The sequence below is a fragment of the Pygocentrus nattereri genome, chromosome 19 (assembly GCF_015220715.1).
Source record: "Pygocentrus nattereri isolate fPygNat1 chromosome 19, fPygNat1.pri, whole genome shotgun sequence".
Taxonomy (NCBI): domain Eukaryota; kingdom Metazoa; phylum Chordata; class Actinopteri; order Characiformes; family Serrasalmidae; genus Pygocentrus; species Pygocentrus nattereri.
Window position 1 is genome coordinate 29045731 of NC_051229.1, and position 22919 is coordinate 29068649.

Genomic DNA, 22919 nt, shown 5'->3' on the forward strand with positions numbered 1-22919 from the left:
AGCCGTTGGGAATCCTCCCACAGCGGTGAAGATAAGTTGTAGTTTTTTTTTCCCAAAAGTTCTCTCCGCATTATCAGAAGGGTGTTTTGAAGATTTTAAACTGTAAATTGTCGCTTTAGTATCCCTGCAGCGCCACTGCGATATATGAATAACCATGTTTACAACAGATGTAGTTCAGTTTTTCAGCGACCTTTAAGGCTCTCAAATCCCCCTTGACTGAGTGCTCTTCCAAGTCTGAGCCACACGATGGCAGCAAATTCACACAGAATACGCCCTCATGAGGAAACTTACACCTAGAAATGAGTTCTGGTTCTTGAAACAAAGTCAAATTTTAACCACAGTATCAGTTCATAACCAGAGCATAACCTGCATATACGCGCCTTTCTATAAATATCCAATAAATATCATCACCTAATCCAAACCAAATGTAGAAGGAAATAAGACATTTATAGAAAAGCTAGTACTACTTTAGTTGTGCACTTCATACTGTGCCTTTTTTGCACCCGTTTTCCGGCAGACCACTCCTCCTTATGACTGGCTAGCAATTGATACTAACAAGCCGTGCGCACTGTTACCTAATCGCAGCACAGAAGGCTAGATGCCACTAGCCAATCAGAGAACAAGAAGCAGGATATCCAAACTTAGTACTGGAGGGTGGGGCTTGTACATAACAAACCCCAGCGCAGGAGACAGGACCCTATTAACCAATCCTAGCAGAGAAAGCTGGACCCAATTAACCAATCCCAGAGCAGGAAGCTGGACCCTATTAACCAATCCCAGAGCAGGAAGCTGGACCCTATTAACCAATCCCAGCAGAGAAAGCTGGACCCTATTAACCAATCCTAGCAGAGAAAGCTGGACCCTATTAACCAATCCCAGAGCAGGAAGCTGGACCCTATTAACCAATCCCAGTGCAGAAAGGTGGACCCTATTAACCAATCCCAGTTCAGAAAGGTGGACCCTATTAGCCAATCCCAGCGCAGAAAGCTGGACCCTATTAATCAATCCCAGAGCAGGAAGCTGGACCCTATAAACCAATCCCAGTGCAGAAAGCTGGACCCTATTAACCAATCCCAGTGCAGGAATCTTGACCCTATTAACCAATCCCAGTGCAGGAGTGTGACAGTACCTGCCCATCTCTGCTGACGAAGCTGACCCAGCGCAGGAGGGCGGGTCTGACCGAAAACGGGTGGGAAAATCTCGTGGCTGTTCCACCAGCCCTCCGGTCCCTGTAAGCGCGCTGGCGCGAGCGCCCTGGATTTCTTGCCATTAAAACACGGATTACAGCGCGTCCCGGCCGGGGGGCTAAAACAGGACGACCTGGGTGGGCTGCATGGTGACGGTGAATGTATATATATTTATATATGTTTATGTTTACATTTGCTTGATTCTGAGGATCAGGACGGGCCACGCGTTGGCGCGTGACGGGACTTTGATGCGGCGCGATGAAAAGCACGACGGAAATAGTCGGAGCAACGTCGAGACATCAGGCCGGACCTACTGCGTCCACTAAAGCTGCCGACCACCAGTCAGCGCACGTGCCCAGCAGGGCTGCATCTACAGCGTCCGTCATCGAGCATCCTCATGGTCCGAGCACAGCCGCGGCTTAGGCGAAGGGGGTGGTGATAGAAGCCGCCCAGCGCAGGAGGGGGCAGTGCACTGATGCCCAACCTGCCCTCGCCAAACCCACTGATGTGAGATAGCAGTCACAGCCCCATGCACGCGCCTATATAAAGGCTGGCACTTGTTAGGAGAGCGCTGGCAGTGGACTGTGGACTGGTCATCAGCAGCGGTGAAGGCTCTAAAAGAGAAAACAGGATCTACGCAAAGCAGCTATGGCTCACGCTTGGGGTTACGCAGATCATGATGGTGAGACTTTGCTGCTGCAGCTCATTCAGACCAGATTAGGCTTAAAGCAGCTGGATTTGGATGCGTTTTCCATCTCGGACCTCAGTTTTTTAAGATGCTCCTGCACAGAGCTTTGTGGTCATGTCTGCAGAATTTAGGCACCTGGAACAAGACTTTCCCAAAAGCTCCACTTTCCTCAGCATGAGAACAAATGTGAACATTTTTAAATGAACATGCAGTTTGAATGCCTCTCTCAGGCACAATAAGGCTGTTAGAGAATGTGCATATTTTAAAAAAACAGCTAATATTTTAAGTATAATATTCTGTGATTCTGAAAAAGTAAACAAATCTTTAAATTACAGTTTATAGTGTAAAGTATTTTAAAGTATAAAAATAAACCTAAAAACATATATTATACAATGTTAGATCTTTAAATATATAAAACTGTTTAAAAACTTATTTATTTAATATTATTATTTTTTTTTTACAGGGCCTGCTAAATGGGTTGAGAGCTTTCCTATTGCGGAAGGACCCCGGCAGTCCCCTATTGACATCATCCCAAGCCAAGCACAATTCGACTCCAACCTCAAGCAAATTAAGCTGAAGTATGACCCCAGCACCTCCAAGGGCATTCTCAACAATGGCCATTCATTCCAAGTGGACTTTGCTGACGATGACAACAAGTCGAGTGAGTGCGTTTATCGCTTGGTTACGCTGAAGGTTTGCAAATGAGATCCATTTCAGTCCAATAGCTCCTGCGGTTGCTACAGCCATTCTCTGATAACTGACCAGTGGTGGACGAAGTTCACAAACCAGACACTTGAGTTAAAGTAGAGACACCCAAGGTAAAATATTACCACAGTAAAAGTAGAAGTTCCTCCCTTTAGACCTCCACTTGAGTAAAAGTATTAAAGTATTTACCTTCAAATGTACTTAAGTATAAAGTAAAAGTACTAAAAGAGTAATTCTGGCTCTGATGTCCTGTTATCATTTTTATAACCAGACTGGCTTCATTAACTCATTTCAGGTGAAAGACCTCCAGCGTCTCTCTTGGTAAACCAGTCTTTTAATAGAACGTCATTAATTAGTGACGCTGACGTCTATTAAAATTATCATAAGCACAAAACACTGAAGGTAAACAGTTTCCATCAGGGAGAACCGAGTGGCTCTGAAATCACTTTTTACACACAAGCAAAGTTTCAGTTTCAGATTTATTTACAACTTAGTTCCAAGTTTAAGTTGAATAAAAACTGGCTTTAAACTCAGGATCACAGATGAGCTCCTTTACTATGTTGATCTGTAGGCGTCTGTTCATAAACATAAACCAGCCCAAACTAATTTACTATAAAATGAAATGGTGTTTGTAGAAATTCAGAAAAAAGCCGCGTCAGTCACGACTGCATATGTGGACATATTTCTATATTGTGCTCTATTTACACAAAGTTAGGTTAGTTCATCATTTATGTTGAACAGACTCTCCCAAAGTTTTACGCTGCTGCGCTGACGTTGAACCTTGTGCTGCACTGGGTCGGTATGACCAACAGGTCAAAACCAGCTCTAAACAAAGTGACCGCTGGGCCCTGATTGGTGCTCTGGCTTTGCGCTTCTTTCGTTTTGACATGTTACGTTTTTATACACACAGAAACCAAAAGGAACGACAGATTTCTCAAAATGTAGGAGGAAAAAGTCAGATATTAGTCGCCCAGAAATGGAGAAACTTCAGTACAGATACACCAAAAATACTAAAGTACAGAAACCAATTACTTTTTCTCAGATACTCAGTTACTCAGTTAGTGTCCACCACTGGAACTGAACACTCTCTGATTATGTTTGCTTAGTCTCAGACATGTCAGGATGTGGTTAAAGTGTAAATGTGGGGGAAAACCATAAAAATGCACATTGTGGTGGATCCTTTTGCTTCTAAATGCTGTAGCGTTTCAACTCTGCTTGATTTGTCCAAGATCAATGCAGCAGGTGCTACAGCCACTAGCACACAGAGTAAGTGGGGGAAAATGGTGATGATGAAGGCTATTTATCAGAACAAAACCTTGTATCTCCAAAATGGTAAATTTACAGGAGAGGGAAAAAACGTACTTCACTTTACATGTAAGTAAATAGAACCAGACGGTTTTCCAAGTCATTTTGTGCCATTTCCTTTTGGCCATTCATCATGAAACTTGCACACAATATAAAGAGCCCCATGCATTTTCAAAGTATGTCAAAAATGGAAAAAAGACACAAGGTTATGTTCTGACAACATGTGAGGAAATCCTAAGGAACTGACAGAATTTGAAGTAAAGGTGGTCACTGTTAAGCCCCAACTGCACCTCCTTTAAGAGTGTGTTCATGCCTGTTCTTATGCAGAACTATATAATCTCACGAAGCAGCGTGTGGCCAAGTTAAAGTGATATATGGACTATAGAACTGTACAGATCTGCATCATAGCTGGCTAAAGTGTCAACTCAATAAATTTGCATTGCACCGCTGGTGTGCACCACTATGTTCTGGTACAAGACATGATGTGCCTTTCAAAGCTTGATGAAGCTACTTTGTGCCTGTTCTTTGTAACCAAGAACGAAATGCCGCATTATTTCCTTCAAATGCAGTCTTCCCGGCGTAATGTAACCCTATTTCAGTTCTCTATTTGCCTTTAAATTGTTTCATATTTGACTGCACTCTGTTATTATTATGCGCAGAGGCCTTTTGCTCTGAAGTTTTCCCAGCGCTAACAGATGTACCCTCAGCTAGCCAAACAGCTCGCTCAGTGCTTCGTGGATGGGGTTTATGGGGTGTGATTTAAATATGCTCGCTTTAATTTCCTTCTGTTGCTTCTGAAATGAGAACGGCAGCGGAGCAAGACTTTTCCCCATGGCTTCACCCGTCAGCCTCTCAGCTATGCTTTGTGTATCCTTCAGGCCTAATGTATTCTATTATGGTGGTAGAGAATAGAGTTAGCCTGATTGGTGTTCCCCACCAGACTGTCAATTAGAGGAGCATGTGGAAAATCTGAACACTGTATTTTAGGATAAAGGGTAGCATGTGAAGCTCTAATGTTAAAAAAGGACCCAATAAAAGGAAAGGAAAGCCAACAGGATGCATGTCTGCAGGTGAAATGATGCTGACTAGTCCCCACTGAATGTGTTGGCCACATTAGCATTTTAGCTGAAGCTTTTCTGTAAGGAAACATTTGCTGAAGGAATTGAAGGAGTTTTGGAGTCTTTCCCTGTAGGAAAAACGTCTTTATTAGGAGTGGGATTGAAGCATTACTTTTCCGGTGGTAGGCCTTTAACAGGAATACCTTACTCGAATTGCTAACATGACTAAAAATAAATATGGAAAACAAATAGGAAGCCGTTCGCAATATGGGAATTAGATCATGCTAAGTAGTTCCCGCTGGGAAAATTAGATCATGGTAAATAGTTCCCGCTGGTAAATTAGACCAAGCAAAACAGTTCCCACTAGGAGATGAGATCCCAGCAGCTTGCACAGCCAACCCAGGTCAGAATTTTTATGTGCGGTATTCCTTAACACCTCACACTCACCTGGGTAAACGGCGTGGCGTAAACAATTTTTGAACAGGGGTTTGAAACAACGTTGGCTGCGATGTGAAGCCAACCACAGTACCTGTAGCTAACTGGCATTGGTGTTCTCGCAGCTCTGACTGGAGGGCCTGTGACTGGAACATACAGGCTGAAGCAGTTCCACTTCCACTGGGGCAGCGCTGATGAGAGAGGTTCCGAACACACTATTGGGGGCACCAAGTTTCCCTGTGAGGTAAAGACCCAACACAATTTTATATGTGTCCTGTTTTCTGGTGGCACAGATTGATTAACAGTGTGTTAATTAAGTGATACAAACTTTTAGATTCTTTTTCAGTTTTTAATAAAAGAGATTTGCGAGTGTGAAACATCTTTGTAGTATATAACGCAAAGATTCTCTACCAATTAAAGCCTCTATGTTAATAATGTTAGATAGGAGACAATACAATAACACAGCACACAATTCTTAACCCTCTTTTGCACAACGTTGCCTCTAGGCAACAAAGCCATTTTCCTCACTGTACACTAACATACATATTTCACGATAATGATGGGGATAACAATAAAGGGAAGAGTCTGAGTAAGTCAATAAAAAGATATACACACACCGGCCACCTTATTAGGTACAGTAAAAGGTTGGACCCCCTTTTGCCTTCAGAACTGTCTTAATTCTTCATGGCAGACTTTCAACAAGGTGTTGGAAACGTTCCTCAGAGATTTTGGTTGGTTATTTGAGTTACTGTTGCCTTTCTATCATCTGGAACCAGTCTGCCCATTCTCCTCTGACCTCTCACATCAACAAGGCATTTTTGTCCACACAACTGACCGCTCACTGGATATTTCCTCTTTCTCGGACCGTTCTCTGTAAACCCTAGAGATGGTTGTGCGTGAAAATCCCAGTAGATCAGCAGTTTCTGAAATACTCAGTCCAGCCCGTCTTGCACCAACAACCACGCCACGTTCAAAGCCCCTTAAATCCCCTTTCTTCCCCCTTCTGATGCTCGGTCTGCACTTCAGCAAGTTGTCTTGACCACCTCTACATGCCTAAATGCAGTGAGCTGCGGCTGTGTGATTGGCTGATTAGCTATTTGTGTTAACAAGCAACTGAACACCCTAATAAAGTGGCCGGTGAGTGTATTTGGACTTACTGTTTCTTAATGGACACTTTAAACCTCTTTTTAGTTTGTTGCCAAAGTATGTTTGTTGCCTAGAAGTAACACTGTAGTGCAGTGGAATGGATTCAGTCAGTGACAAGCCAGATCTCACCACTGCAGGGAAGACAGGTCTATATCATTTCTTCCCATTGTCACAAAATGTTGCCTTAGGGCAACATACCCTGAAAGAACCCCAGCACACATTATTATTTAAAAACATTTTTGAATTTAATAATTAGGTCGATTCCATGCATGGTTTCACTGCCTTTCATTTTCGCTTTTTCAGAGTGGATCTGAGTTTAAAGCTTGCGTACACCACCATTGTGCATTGAAGACTCAAATGATATGAACCAGGCACCAAATGGTTCGAGATATTTTATTCAGAATTTCAACTGTGGAAACAAGAAGAAGGTCTTAAATGATAAATGAACGTAAATAAATAATATACCATAATTATCTATTTATAGCCATGTCTTATCACGGCATCCAGCTCTTGATTCTATCACCACTTTGCAAAAATGAGAAAATTTGGATATTATTTAGATCATAATTTCATAAATCTGCAGAGTAGTAGCAACATATAATTATTTTATACACTTTTCACAGCAGCAACATTGGTTTTAGATTATTAAAAACATTGTTTTCACTCATTTATGTGGAGCCTTTTAGCTCAGCAGACACAACTGAATTAAAACCTTTTTCATTAAAATTGGAGTCATGCTAACACAAATGATTCTGAATCTTACTGTAAACGAGGGCTGCATAATGGGGGCAGTCATGGGCTGGAGGTGGACCGGAAGGTCGCCGGTTCGATCCCTAGAGCTGACAACACATGACTGAGGTGTCCTTGAGCAAGACTGCTAACCCCCAACTGCTCCCCGGGCGCTGCGGATTGGGCTGCCCACCGCTCTGGGCAAGTGTGCTCACTGCCCCCTAGTGTATGTGTGTGCTCACTAGAGTGTATGTGATGTTTCACTTCACGGATGGGTTAAATGAGGAGGTGAAATTTCCCCGTTGTGGCACTAATAAGGGTATCTTAATAATATGAAATCTTTTTTGATACTGTTTTCATTGTGGTTATATTGCTACATATTGTGATCAAGATATATTAAAACATTTCAAACACAAGGCTTTACACTACATGTTGGAGCACTGCTGTGAGGATTTGATTGCATCCATCCACAAGACCTTTAGTGAGGTCAGATGGAGCTCCATCGCAAAGATTCCAGTTACTGTGCTCCGCAGGCCTTTGTGGGGGAGTTTAAACCCCTTTAGCTGACTTTGCATTGGGCCTGCTGCCACTGGACACCTGGAGCAGTGGGTGCACCTTAAAGTAGCTGAATTCTCTAGTAATATCTAAGCCTCATTAGGTCTCTAGATTTGAATTGTTGGGATTTTTCTTTTTCTTATTGTTCTTGTTCTTGAAAACTTGAAAATTGAAGCAGGCACTCAAGCTCAGAAAATTGGCCTGATGGTGGCACTATAGTAAAGCTTTGTACATTTAGGGCTGGTACGTTCGTACCGCATGTCTTAGAGACAAAATTCCTTCTTCTCCTGATTACTTATGCCATGGTGCACGAATGGACTATCCTGGTTCAGGATCTTTGAGACTGATGCTGAATTCGAAAACATACGGCTGCCAATCAACTTGCAAACTTGCAAAGTAACTTTGGACCCTCCCAATTGCCACTTGCAGTTATATTTTAATTTGTTTTCTTTCTTCTCAGCTCCACTTGGTGCACTGGAACACCAAGTACGCAAACTTTGGTGAGGCCGTCAACAAGCCTGATGGTTTGGCTGTTGTTGGGGTTTTCCTGAAGGTCAGTGATTTAAGCCAACTTTCCTTGATGCTATTCATAGGATTTTACTCGTATAATTATAATATACGTTTTTTTTTTCCTAATTATTATTTTCGGCTCTCAGATTGGTGCTGCCAATCCAAGTCTGCAGAAGGTTCTGGATGCTTTTGATGCCATCAAATCAAAGGTGATTATCTTGCCTGCATTTTTTTTTGGTTCATTTGTCTGTGAATTTACTGACTCTCTTCTCTCGCTCTCTTCTCTCGCTCTCTCTCTCTCTCTCTCTCTCTCTCTCTCTCTCTCTCTCTGTCTCACAGGGAAAGCAAACTACATTCTCCAACTTTGATCCTAAGACCCTGTTGCCTCCCACTCTGCATTTCTGGACTTACGATGGCTCTCTGACCACGCCCCCTCTGCATGAAAGTGTCACCTGGATCGTCCTGAGGGATCCAATCAGCGTCAGCCCTGCTCAGGTACACTTCTTTATCAGCGAACGATTACTGTGCTCATAAAACGCCACGCTAATACAGCTAAAAGGTAAACGGTACACAGAATACATTGATGTTCCCAAATCTAAACCTCTTTTTTTTGCTTTTTGAAAACATCAGCTTCGCTTTACATGGTGTAAATATTCCATGAGGAGTGGACCAACAGAACTGTTGTTGAATGAGGCCTAATAATATTAAAGCAGATAGCATTGATAAGTAGTTGGTTAATGTTTTTATATTGAAACTGCTATTTGAAAGAGCGCAATTTTCAAATCACAAGAGCTGCAATATTTTAACGATAGGCAAAATGATCAATAATGTTGTGTTAAATTTAAGAAGGGACATGCAAATGACAGACCAATCAGAAACAACCAAACACCCATGTTCTGTGACATCACAACCACAATAAATTACAAGTACGGCAATTCAGTGTGTAAGCATCATCAGATCTGGACTTAAGTTGTAGAAAATAATCACAATTTAAATGGAAGTCACAATATTAGTAAAAAATTTTTTACATGCAATTATATATTTTCCTCAAATTGCTCAGCCCTGTATGAGGCCCAAACTTCAATTTACTGCAATGTACAATTTGTGGTTGAATAATTTATAGAAATTGCTGAACAAGATATGAATCTACATTCATATTTAAAGTTTATATTAACATTTTTGCAATTACTAAAAAAAAAAATACAAAGTTCAAATAATTAGTCATTTCCAAACACCCTGGTAGCCCAATATTATATGTAGGGATCATCCAATAGCTGGTTTAGCTAATCGAATTAAGTGTGCTGGTGGTGGGATATGAAAAATCAATGTGGGGGGGCAACAATAAGCAAGCGAACAAACCCTCTGTTGCAGAAAAAATGTTTTAAACAAATTGTTTGGGTACATAAAACTTAATCACGGCTTAACTTAATAATAATAATAATAATAATAATAATAAAATTGTATTTGATAAGCACCTTTCAAGACACCCAAGGACACTGTACAATGAAAATCAAAGAAAAAAATCAATTTAATAAGAAATGAAATTAAAAAGAAATTAAAATAGCATATATATAACATATATATATATATATATATATATATATATATATATATATATATAAAATATTACATTTTCAAAAGAAGGAAAAAACTTTATTAACCTCTAATAAAAGTCACTGAAACAAAATATTTTTTCCCCAAGCCAAACTAAACTAGTAATATTATTATTATAAATTTTTCAGCCAGTATAATCTGTACTACATACTGTGCATACAGACATATATAATGGGGATTAATATAACACAAACCAAACTAACTGCTCAAGTGTGTCAGGCAGTTGAGAGCTAATATATACACCCTGATAGATATGAATATATAACCACCAGTAACTTATCTCCCTGCTACATATTTCTGTGTAGGCCGCCTAAATGAAATCACTCAAACGTTTTGCTGCCTAATGTTTCAAGACTGAATGGCCCTTCTGCTGTTCATGAACTATGGACTGTCCTTTGGCATGATATTAATGATAATAAGTTAATAAGTATTCAGAATAAACTTAATTAGTTAGACGAGTTAATATTTACATACGCTGGACACACAGACTGTGTACAGAGTTTACGTCAGAGCTTGGAGAAAACAGGGAGGGCCCACGTCTCTTAGCCTCCTGTTTAGCGAGATTACATTATCTGAATGCTCCCTAAAGCTAACGCCAGCCTGGAAACTGGTGACATTTGTGATGATATGGTCACACCCACCCACTTCTGAGGGTAAAGGCTCTTTATGAAGAGGACTGAAGTTGCTTTATGTTTGTGAGGGCCCATGCAGAGGATCATTCATTCAGGCTTAGCACCAGAGTAGCTCATCGGCAGTCCTCAGGCAGGTAAAGTGTGATTAGTACACAATCAGTTCAATACAAATACAGACACAAATACTTTTTACCTTATATTTAATTGCTTCGTCATGTAACCGAGGAAGTCCACATCAGTCAACATCATTATTCCATAAAGAAAATACGCCGGATGATGTGTTCGGAGTAGGCCTCAGAGTAGTACCCAACTCTAAATAGTCCTGTCTTGTCATAATGAGGCCATTTGAGTTTTGCTTACAACTGCTGTCATGAATTGTCACCAAGCAACCTGCACCACTTGTGTTACCTCATCAGCCAGATTCATTAACCTTTAGTCTGGCTTTACACTGAAACCCTAATCTTAGACTTTAGCTGCTTGAAACTTGGAATTTCACTCGGGCTGTAAATGTAAAATGTAAAATGTCCTGCAACTTATTTGAAACTCATTCGCAACAGTTGCAAGCATCTCGACTTCATGTTCCGTGAAAGATTGTGTGATCGTGAATGTTGAATGACATAACTGCAAGCAACTGATTTCACCGGATTGCAATGCACCGTTTGTCATTTTGTCAGTTACTAAAGTCAGAACAACGAACAATACAGGTTTCTCAAAGCTAACAGTTACAACCATAACAGCTGTTTAAATGACTGCTTGTCCATTGTTTATTCTTCTTTGGTAGCCTGTTATTACTATAATCTCTGGTGCTAAATTATTTTTTTCTTCCCTCTCTTGATGCCCAGTCATTTTACACTGAGCTAGATTTCTTTGGAAGTCAAAAGATGATGGTGATACAGAGATGCTGGCCTCAAATACAGATATAGATAAAAGCACAATGGGAAACGGCAAAGGCGATAAAAATGTTATGTATTTGCAAATGTAAATAACACATTGCAGAAAACTTTATAAAGCGATAAAGATGATACAATGCGTCCAGAAAATGAGCTGCTAACTTGGTTGCTAGTGAAATAATGGACTGATTTTTTGAGTTGCTTCATGAAACTTGTCAGTTGCACGGAGTTGCATGAAACTCACAACATCAAACAAGTAGCAAGGTGTCATTGTGTAAAACCAGGCGAAACCAGCGAAACACATCAGGTACTGCACTATTTAATCAACAGCTCATATTTTTTGATACATTGTGTCGTTCTCGCTATATGACATCATCTGCGTCACATTTATGGTTTCCTTTATGGATTCCACATTTATGGACCTATGGATTCCTTTAACAGAAGCACTGCAGGTTAATTGCAGACTGTATCTTGGTCTTTGATTCTATAATAATATCCATCTTTTGGATTGCAAAGCAGTCTCCACTCTCTGCATAAGTAGGGAGCATCATAATAATAGCAGACTAACAAATAAGAATAAGTAGTGGCACAAACAGCTGCTGCTAGTCTAATAATCCTTCAATCATTTCAAGCAACATGTGATACGCAACCTGCATTTTGATTGGTTGTTTCATGAAACTTGTTTCACAAATTTAAGGCGCTTGTAACTGTTGTGGCTGAGTTTCAAATGAGTTGTGGGTTGATTGCAAGAGCAACTCGAGTGCAGCTTAGTTTCATGTGAGTTTCAAGCAGCTGAAGTTGCATGACAGTTTCACCAGCCTAAAGGCAGCTTAAGAGATCTAAAAATGAATGTTGCCAATTTGTTATACAGTTTGAATGCATTTACGTAACTAATAGTGAATTTCCTGATGAATTTATTTCAGAATTTCATTTATATTCTGAATCGACAGGATGTGATCTCATCCTGGCTGCTATGGATGGAAGAGAATCTTGTGTTATGCTAGTCTCAATCTTGAATTTTGGAGTAATGTAGTATCTAAACATTGTCAAGGTTAGCCTAGTTTGAACTTATCACTATTGTGATGTCATAAAATTGAACAAATTTACAAATACCTGCTTTTTGAACTCATAGTGCCTGTTCATGCTAAAGCTATGAGGAGTTCTTTAGCTTGGACTGCCTTTTGAAATCAGTACCGAAAATCAGAAAAGAGGCCATTCATATACAGTATAAACAATCTGAATAGCACAGCAACCACAACAGTCTGTTTCATTTTAGGGAGGCTCGAAAACGGTCGATTGAAAAAGGATATAGGCCAGGGGTCACCAAACGTTTTGAACCTGAGAGCTACTTCTCAGGTACCGATTAATGCGAAGGGCTACCAGTTTGATACACACTACTGAAATAACAAATTTACCTTTAATTATACGTTATTATTAATAATTAGTGATATTCATCTATGTGAAGACACTGATTTCTCGTAGTGCACTCCCCGGTGGGTGGTTAGCATGGTAGCTTGTATGACAGTCGTAAAAAAGAAACTTTTCCTCCCATTCATTCTGAGAATTATATGTTTTCTTTCTTTTTTCTGACATATTTTTCGGGGTAAATCATCTCCTCACCTTGGCTGTGCCCGCTAGCTGGTCTCCACGGCAACAGCTAGCTCTAATCTAATATGAAACATTTTTAGTTTTTAGTTTAGTTTTTTTTTTTTTTTTTTTTTTTTAAATATTGTCATTTTCAAATTTACACCAATGCAAGTGTGATTTAAAAAAGAATAGCAACAACAACAAAAAAAATGGATGCAGCTGACTGGTAAGGGGGCGCAATAGTGAGCTATTTTTATAACAGACCTGCGTGAAGGAAGTCAGTAGGCGTTTCTCAGTCTTGGATTTTGGAGTAATTTAGTATCTAAACATTGTCAAGGTTTCAAAATTTGAATTTCAAAACTTATCATTTTTGTGATGTCACAAGAATGAACAATGAACAACAAAACATTGAGTGTTCCTTTAAGTAGAGTCAATTTGCATGCATGTGTTTTTGAGTCACGCTGTTGGTAGTGTTTTGCCTTTTACCAGGCATGTTATTCCAGTCCTTTGTAACCAGCTGCACAGTAATGCAACACCCTATTCATAAAATGCACTAAAAATGGTAAAGTATAGGGCTCAGTTAGTCTCCTCCGGTCCTCCAATGAAATATATTCAAACAGAAACAAATTAACTCTCTCTCTCTCTCTCTCTCTCTCTCTCTCTCTCTCTCTCTCTCTCTGTGTCTCTCTCTCTGTCTCTCTCTCTCTCTCTCTCTCTCTCTCTCACTCTCTCTCTCTCTCTCTCTCTCTCTCTCTCTCTCTCTCTCTCTCTCTCTCTCTCTCTCTCTCCCTCTAGATGGGTAAATTCCGTAGTTTGCTGTTCAGCTCGGATGGGGAGTCCCCTCGCTGTATGGTGGATAACTTCAGACCCCCGCAGCCCCTCAAGGGACGCAAAGTCCGTTCCTCCTTCAGATAAACTCCAGTTCTGTGTCTTACCCCCACCCCCCCCCCCCACTCCCCTCCTGTCCTCCGATTATGGTGCTCCTCTTTCCTGACGGCATTCAAAAGCACTCCAAGTGAAATTCTCCCAGTGGAAAATTTAAATGTAATTCAATTATAAAAGTTTATCATAATTATTTTTATTTAGTCAGTTTTAAATGCATATCATTATATTTTGGCTATGTTTGTATTTTATTTTATTTACTATTGCTTTGTTTATTTTCTTTTTTATTTTGTTTTATTTTATTTCATTTTACAGCTGGATGAGCAGCTCTTCTCAAGTGTTGCTCTCAGTCTGATTTTGCTCTTAGCATTTTTGTGCCATGTGTGGAAAACCCATTAGCTTTAGAAAAAGTAAAGACAGCATCACAATCTTTGCATATAAACCACAATGCATCACTGCTAGTTCTGTCTATCGTTCACAGAGTGCATAATGGAGGACCGTATACCAACCCCCATACCCCCCGCAAACAAAACCATTCCATTATATTAATTATTCTTTGTGTGCTTTTACTGGAAAATCATTGCACCACTTTAGTTATGCAGACCTACAGCGTGAAAGAAAAGCATATACTATATAGGATTATATAGGATGTCGCATTCCACCCTGTAGAAATCATGGTTATTATGTGTGCAGCATTAAGATGTTGTGTGAAGTAGTGCCAGTCAGAGAGATCAGTCTATGGCCAGTAAACCCAATAAGTGCCAGTATATGATCTTTAAGGAGCAGCAGTAGCCAGAGAACATATAAGGGGATGCTATGAAATAATGCTGGACCACAAAATCCTCCACTATGTTGTCATGATATTTGGTTTTGAAAAGACATATGACGAAATATGGATAAATGACTGTGGTGTTGTCATTTAATCTAAAGAACTTTATGAACAATAAAAATATATATATTTTAAGAGTTTAAATGCGACTCGTTTTGTTTGTCCGAGAAGGTTATGCAGGATGTGGTACTGCTGGTTAAAGTTTTGAAATGCAGCATTTGATGCTCAGTCCATGTAATCCATACATTGTCTAGCACTCTACAGCGTGGCCTTGCATCCCTCAGCCTCATCGGTTTGACAGAATTTGCAATTTGACATCGTTTGCATGTTTTTGTTTATCGGTGTTCTCTCAGCATGCATTACATAAGTTTACACAGCAGTTTGTTCCGGCCATGCAAGCTGATTGGCTGAGAGGCGCTCCAACCGTGCTGATATTTAACCATAACATCGCAAACATCACAAACACTGCATCACTCCACTGAGATGCTGTTGCTAAGCAACGACTTTGGCAGCTGTAGGATACGCTCAAGCCATTTGAACATTTTTACTTCTTACTTTCCCATAAACAGAAAACGGACACGGGCAGTCGTGGGCTGGAGGTTAGGGATCCAGCCTTGTGACCGGAAGGTCGCCGGTTCGATCCCCAGAGCCGAGAGCACATGACTGAGGTGTCCTTGAGCAAGACACCTAACCCCCAACTGCTCCCTGGGCGCTGTGGATTGGGCTGCACACTGCTCCGGGCAAGTGTGCTCACTGCCCCCTAGTGTGTGTGTGTGCTCACTAGTGTGTATGTGGTGTTTCACTTCACGGACGGGTTAAATGCGGAGTTGAAATTTCCCCGTTGTGGGACTAATAATGGTTAATTAAGCTGACAGCCGATTTGGACAGACTCTGAAGATGAGACGACACTAAATTCCCAAACTGTCAGTTGGTCTGTGTGGAGCTGTAGAACGAACTACGAACTGTGCAGCGAATGTGCTGAGCTCGTTACTCTGATGTAGCAACAAGCTGCTTGTTATAACAATAACAAATAATATATAATAATACACCAAAGCAGAATATAAACCTTTTACACTTTTACAATGTGAAAACTGGCATAAGTGAAAAGATGTACATCACAGACACATTTTATGTGTCAGTTTACTCACTTCAGGCAACAACTATGTTCATATAGTATGTTTTATTTATGTGGGAATAATGTACACAATGTGAATTCAATGCATCGTATTTTTCTGTGTAAGAATGCTCTAAATGTCTTCAGATGCGTCTGATCTTCTGTATAATTGTTGAGTTTCTGCTATTAATGACCCGACAGGTGTTCAGTCTGTGGTTTTTCTGTAAACACTGAGTAACAGATACAGACTGCAGAGACTAAACACAGCAGCCTCCCAGACATTCAGGTATTAGTTACATTCAAGACTGTCTGGGATTTGTCACATGATCCTGCACTGGGACATGTGTAATATGCACTTTGACATGGCTCTTCTGGTAATCCCACCTTATTTCCCCAAATTTGAAACCATTCATTCATCTCTCATGCATACGGAGAGAGCAGTCTCCCAAGTCACATCACAATTATCACTTATTAGCCTACATATGTGTTCCTTTAATGACTGGATGGGGAAATATGTCCCTGCGGAGTCTGTCTTTCAAAACAATCTTGAGCTGAAAATGAGAATTCTATTTCATTTTTGGTTAAAGTGACCTAGAAGAACCCAAAGAACCTTCAGTGGGCGGTCCTGAGCCACTTACAGTGGGCAATAATTTGTTTTCCTATGCTCTTCTATGATAACAAATACACACTTTCTAAGCTGCTTCTCCCTCAGGGTCATGGGGGGAGGGTGCTGGAGCCTATTGGTCATTGGGCAGGAGGCAGGACACACCCTGGACAGATCGCCAGTCCATCGCAGGGCAGACAGACAGACATACACAATCACACACACACTCACACCTAGGGGCAATGTAGCATGTCCAATTGGCCTAAGTGCATGTCTTTGGACTGCAGGAGGAAACCCACACAGACACGGGGAGAACATGCAAACTCCACACATAGAGGACCCTGGTCACCCGGCCGGGGAATCAAACCCAGGCCACCCCCTTGCTGTGAGGGGACAGTATTGCCCACCGTCCCACCCGTCATAACAAATACCTTGTTGTAATTTTATATAAATTATTTCTCACTCATAGCTCATTGAAACCCTCTGAGAAATTCTGTGGAAAGTGTGGAAGCCTTTGTCCACCCATCCATCTATTATCTAAGCCGCTTCTCGGGTCGCGGGGGGGTGCTGGAGCCTATCCCAGCGGTCATCGGGCGGAAGGCAGGATACGCCCTGGACAGGTTGTTGTATTTGTAAGTAGAAGACGAGTCATATTTGGCTGAAAAAAAGCATCTTTAGACCTATTCATGCTGACTGCAAATCAAATGAATGACCACGTAAAATAATGCAATCAAAAAACAGGCACAGCAGATCACCCTATTGTTTTAACACTGATCAACAGGCCACAGTCATAATAGACAATGGACAAACAGACTGGTTCAACTTTAGCAAAGGAGTAAGACAAGGCTGCCCACTTTCACCATGCTGGTTCCAGCTGCACGCTAAACAAGGAGGCTGGTTAAGGTGGAAGAAGCATCAATACATATACCTACATGGTGTGGATGATACAAGCAGAAAACATGGCAGAAAATCTGGAAGCCCTAGAAATGGGACTTCAGCTTAGTATGAAGAAAACAAAAGCTTTACAACTAGCGTTACCTCTGATGGTGAAGTGGTAGCCAGCTTTCATGCAAATTGCTTCGCTGTAGAACAAGCATGAAGATGCTTGAAAAGATCTTGAAATGATGTGTCTCTACAAACAACAATCAGAATTGTCCAGGCTATGCTTATCTTTGTGTGTTTTTTTTTTATGGATGTGAAAGCTGGACAATAAAACATCTGGACAGGAAAAAAAAAACATTGATGCCTTTGACATTTGGTGTTGGGAAGATTTTTGAGAGAACATTGGATGGCAAAGCTATGCCGGTGACCAGCAGTATGACCCGGCTAGGTTATCAGCTAAACCAGCACCAGGCCAACAATAAACAGATTATAGCAGCATGGAAACGGCATTCGTATGCTAATGGAAATTAGCATGACGCTAATGGTGGAAATCTGATAAACTTATAAAGCAAATTAAAATGTTTCTGCCTTAACATTTTATGTGAAACAGTTCCTTGTAAAGAAAGCGACCTAATCAGATTTCTTTGCAATCAGCTATTTTATTAACTATCCAAAACCACCAGCGAACCTACACGTTTTCTGAGTTTTTAAATGTATTATTATGGGAAAGTGGTGGTAAACACAGTCTTGCTGGAACAGGAAAGGGCCTTCCCCAAACTGTTCCCACAAAGTTGGAGGCATGTAGTTGACTAAAATGTCTTTGCTACAGCATTAACTAAGGAGCCCAAACCCTGATCCACAGCCACAGACCATTATCCCCCCTCCACCATATACATTGACACAGTGCATTCCGGTAAGTAGTGTTCCTGACAAGCCCAGATTCGTTTGTCAGACTGCCGGATAGTGGCTCTTAAAAACAGAGGACACGTTTCCACTGCTCCAGACTCCAGTGGTGCCATGCTTTACAGCACTCCAGCCAACACTTGGCATTGCACGGTCTTAGGCCTGTGTGCTGCAGCCATGGAAACTCATTTCATGAAGCTCGCAATAAACAGTTCTTGTACTGATGTTGCATCATGAAGCAGTTTGGAAACCACTTAATTGATAACACAGATTATAGGTGCTCCATGGATCAGTATTCAATGCACCCACTCTATAAATATGTGTGCTCTACTGCTTCTTGCCTACGAATTCATTTCACAATAACAGCACTTACAGTTGACCAGGGCAGATCTAGCAATGTACAAATTTTACAGACTGACCTACGGTAGAGTTGGCATCCTATGACAGTGCCACATTTGAAGCTACTTAGCCGTGCAATGCGACCCATTCTAATGTCACTGTGTGTCTATGTAAATTGCATGGCTATGTGCTTGATTTTAAACAGCTATATGCAATGAGTTTGGATGAAAACACCTGAAGTGAATAACTAGCAGGGGTGTCCACATACTTTTGGCCATATAGTGTATGTAATTACATTCAATTTGTATGGCAAAATAACAGTAACAACTCTAGGCAGTCAATGTCGGCTTTGTTTGCCCTGATTGTGAGGAGATACTCAAAGCCTTTTGCCACTCAAAGCCAGTCAAAGACGCTTTATTTGGGAGCTGGCATGCTAACATGGATGAGCAAATTTCTGGATGCCGCTCTGCTTCTCTTTGCCACTTTTGAGGCACGGCTGGTGTTTACAGGCTTACGTAAGCTGTGTCTGTGTATATGTATGCTGTTTCCCTCCCCCCAAGGCTCACTTTCTCAGTGAACTCGGTGGACAGATTTAGGCCTCGTCCCTGGTGGTGTGGAGCACACAGTGCTGGACTTTGTTTGCCTGAGAAAAACTCCCTGTGTGCTTCGCTGGCGACACTGCACCTGCTGAACAGCCCAGAGATAGAGATATCAGTCTGCAGTATCTGAGCCATATGGAGATATCAGGCTGTGTACACACACTGAGCCACGTGTCTGTAGCTAGAAGCTGCCTTTCCCAAAAAGAAAGAAACTGTAATTACAAGCACGGTCTCGCGCAATCAGTCTAAATATTTGTCTGACCGGTGCTGCATGGTCATTTTGGGGCAGCGGGGGAGGGGTGAGATCTGACAGCGACGGGGGTTGGGGGGCAGGAAAAAGGATGAATAGAGCTGGAGACAGATGAGAGCTGAAGAGGGCACATCAGAAAAAGAGCTTTGAAAGGGAGAGGTGGAAAGAGAAGGGATTTGGCAAACAAGAAAGAATGAGAGAAGAAGAAAGGAAGGAACAGAGGAAGAAGGACTTTCAGGAGGAAAAATAGATGAAAAATCGGCTAATTGTAAATGGAGTGGAGGGAATGAAATGCAAATGAGTAAAATCCTTTTTTCCAATGTGTTAATCTCCAATAACTTCCAATGTTACAACATACTTAACAATAGGGTTGTTGACTCTCAAGGATTGGCCTTAGGGCCTCTTGGAATTATTTTGAAGGGCCATAAACCAAATTTTTCTCCATTTTTTTAATGAAATTGTTTAATTTTGAGTGTAAACACTGCTAGAAATGTAAAAGTGATGCAAATATGGAAACAAAGCTGTAATGTTGTAATGTTACAAAAACCAATGCGTTTTATGTTTCTCCATGCATTCAGCCTACAGCAGTTGCAGTTTAGCCCTACCCATTCACACTGAAGTTATAAGGTATGATTGAAAGGACACAAGACTGACTGACTGTCGTAAATGAACCAAGGTCTTTATTCAGTCTCAGTACACTCTATGGCCAAATGTATGTGGACACCTGAACCTTTTGATGTTGCATGAGAAGGTCTGGCTCACAGACAAGGTTCCAGTTCTTTCCAAAGGTGTTCAGAGGTGTTCAGGCCACTGGAGTTCCTCCACATGAAACTCATCAATCCACGCCTTTATGGACCTTGGTTTGTGCTGACTGAATAAAATGTAATTTTTTTACATAATAATCAAATATGATGATTAAAGGGAATACGATTAGTAAAAGGTATATACATTGAACATTGGCAAGTAGACATAAGACAGCAAAGTCCCTGAGACTTGCTGGAAAATACAAGAACTTCTCTAAGCAGCAGAGGCCTTCAAGTGAACACGTTCAACCTTAAACCACATGGGGCAGTTGTGGGCTGGAGGTTGGGGCAGTTGTGGGCTGGAGGTTAGGGAACCAGCCCTGTGACCAGAAGGTTGCTGGTTCGATCCCTTTGGCTGACAGTCCATGACTGGAGTGCCCTTTAGCAAGACACCTAACCCCCAGTTGCTCCCCAGGTGCCGTGGATAGGGCTGCCCACTGCTCCGGGCAAGTGTGCTCACTGCCCCCTAGTGTGTGTGTATGTGTTCACTAGTGTGTGTATGTGGGTGTTTCACTGCATGGATGGGTTAAATGCAGAGGTCTGATTTCACAGTGTGCAAACACAGAGACAAATGGTTGTAAGTTCAGTTCAATTCACAAGAAAACTAGAGTATGAATAGATGTTTGATAAACACCAAGGGAAGTACTGGGTACCAAAAATGCTGTTTTCTAATGGGCCAAATTTAATTGGGTTCAAAAAAGTGATAACTCTTTGGGGATTACCTCATCACAGAAAAGTGCATTAAAAACTTGGAACTGTACCTTGTGTTCACATTTGGGTCCAGAGCCTAAAGCCTAGGGTGAATGCACTTTGCCTGTAATAAAAAACTGAACCTTTTTTTCTCAATCTGAACCCAGCATATAAAGTGCTCTTTGAAAACTTGAGATAGAAAACTAGACGTGAGTGATATATAAGGCTTATAGATAGAGTCATATGTTTAGTAAATAGTCTGGTGTGGGTGACTGGTGTCACTTTATGCCATGACAGTGCACAGTCATGTTGGAAAAGGAAAAGACCTTCCCCAAACTGTAACCACAAAGTTGGAAGCATGTACTGTACCTTGTCTAAAGTATCTTTGCATGCTGCAGCATTAACATTACCCTTCAGTGGTGCCATGCTTTACACCAGTTCACCCAACATTTGGTACTGCAAATGATGATTTTAAGCTTGTGTGCAGCTAATCAGCCATAGAAACTCATTTCATGAAGTTCTCGACACAGTTCCTGTGCTGATGTTGCTTCTAAAAGCAGTTTGGAACTTTGTAGTGAGTAAAGCAACAGAGGAGAGGCAACTTATGTGCTGTTCACTTCAGCACTCGGCACCCCCGATCTGTGAGTTTCCATGGTCTATGGCTACGGTGTCCTAGATGCTTCCATTTTACAACAATAGCGCTTGTAGTTGACCAGGGCAGAACAATGGCAAATGAGATGGAAAGAAGAAGGTCGACGAGGTGGAGGAAAGGAAATGAAATGCAAATCAGACAAATCACAGTTAAGCCTCTAGTCCTTCTGGTGTTAGCAGATGGCCCCTTGTGTTAGCCATGTAGCCATAAGCTGCTTTAAGCCATAAGAATTATAGTATAATTATAGAAATATAGTCTAAAGTGGTAGAAAGGTAGCTGGGACCATGTAACATCTTATCATCTACATAATGCAAAGTCTCCTTCTATCTGCAGTAGTAATGTCAGCATTTTGGATGCTAAATATGCTAAATGACTTGGCATCTCTTCTTCTTATCATTAAGCCACATGTGGCTTTTTTATTTTAGCCATGTTAAGGAAGCTTAAATATCATATAAATTGACAATAAGAGGGAGATGTTAAACATATCAGGCTGGGCACTTGCATTCAAATATACAAACTCATCAGACCCAAATGGAAATCTGATATATGGCAATATATGCTTTTAAATTTTTGATTTATCTTGTTTGAATGAACTAAATAGCTACTTTAATTGATCTCATATAGACATTTCTAACGCTGGGGAGCGATGATGAGGCGGACGCACACGCTGAGGGAAGTGAGATTTATTAGGGGCAAAGCCATAATCAGAGTCAAGACAGTCCAGGGTCAGACAGCCAACACGGATAGAACGATGGGCAGTCATGACAACAAGGAACACAGACTAAGCACAAAAACAGAGATTATGACATTTAACGGAGACCAGAAGAACAAACACCAAACAATACCATACAAAGACCGAACAAAGACCAGCCAACTCACAGGGGAAAACACAGGGCTAAATACAAGGAAACAACGAGGGTTAACAACACACAGGTGGATGACACAGGTGAGAACAATGGGGTGGAGTCAAGAAACAAGGGGGCAGGACAGGGAAGAATCAAAACAAAGAAAGCACATGGACAAGACCAAAACAAAACAAAAGCACATGGAGGACTGGGAGAGACCAATCGTGACATGTTCATTATCTATCTATCTATCTATCTATCTATCTATCTATATATATATATATATATATATATATATATATATATATATATATAGATAGATAGATAGATAGATAGATAGATAGAGTTTATAAGGTTTTTATGCATCTTCCTTATTTCTTCCACATACCCTGTAAAGAAGTAAACATTAGTATAACAGCAAACATGCAATAAAATCATAATTTCATATGTGAAACAAACATAAAACATGTTACAATTACAAATGTA

The 22919-nt window shown here is 40.9% G+C and overlaps 1 protein-coding gene across 1 annotated transcript; it reads left to right on the top strand.

Annotated features, from left to right (window-relative positions):
- Positions 1 to 1394: 1394 nt before the first annotated feature.
- cahz (carbonic anhydrase) lies at positions 1395 to 14887 on the top strand. The gene is made up of 7 exons (XM_017705976.2): positions 1395 to 1869; positions 2339 to 2536; positions 5504 to 5622; positions 8269 to 8361; positions 8465 to 8527; positions 8658 to 8813; positions 13837 to 14887. The coding sequence occupies exons 1-7, from the start codon at positions 1836 to 1838 to the stop codon at positions 13954 to 13956; spliced, it is 783 nt and encodes a 260-aa protein (XP_017561465.1). The 5' UTR covers positions 1395 to 1835; the 3' UTR covers positions 13957 to 14887.
- The last annotated feature ends 8032 nt before the right edge of the window (positions 14888 to 22919 follow it).

Coding starts and splice junctions, on each gene's coding strand:
- cahz (XM_017705976.2), top strand. CDS start 1,836: ATGGCTCACGCTTGGGGTTACGCAGATCATGATG. Junction 1,870..2,338: donor GGGTTACGCAGATCATGATG/GTGAGACTTTGC, acceptor TTTTTTTTACAG/GGCCTGCTAAATGGGTTGAG. Junction 5,623..8,268: donor GCACCAAGTTTCCCTGTGAG/GTAAAGACCCAA, acceptor CTTTCTTCTCAG/CTCCACTTGGTGCACTGGAA.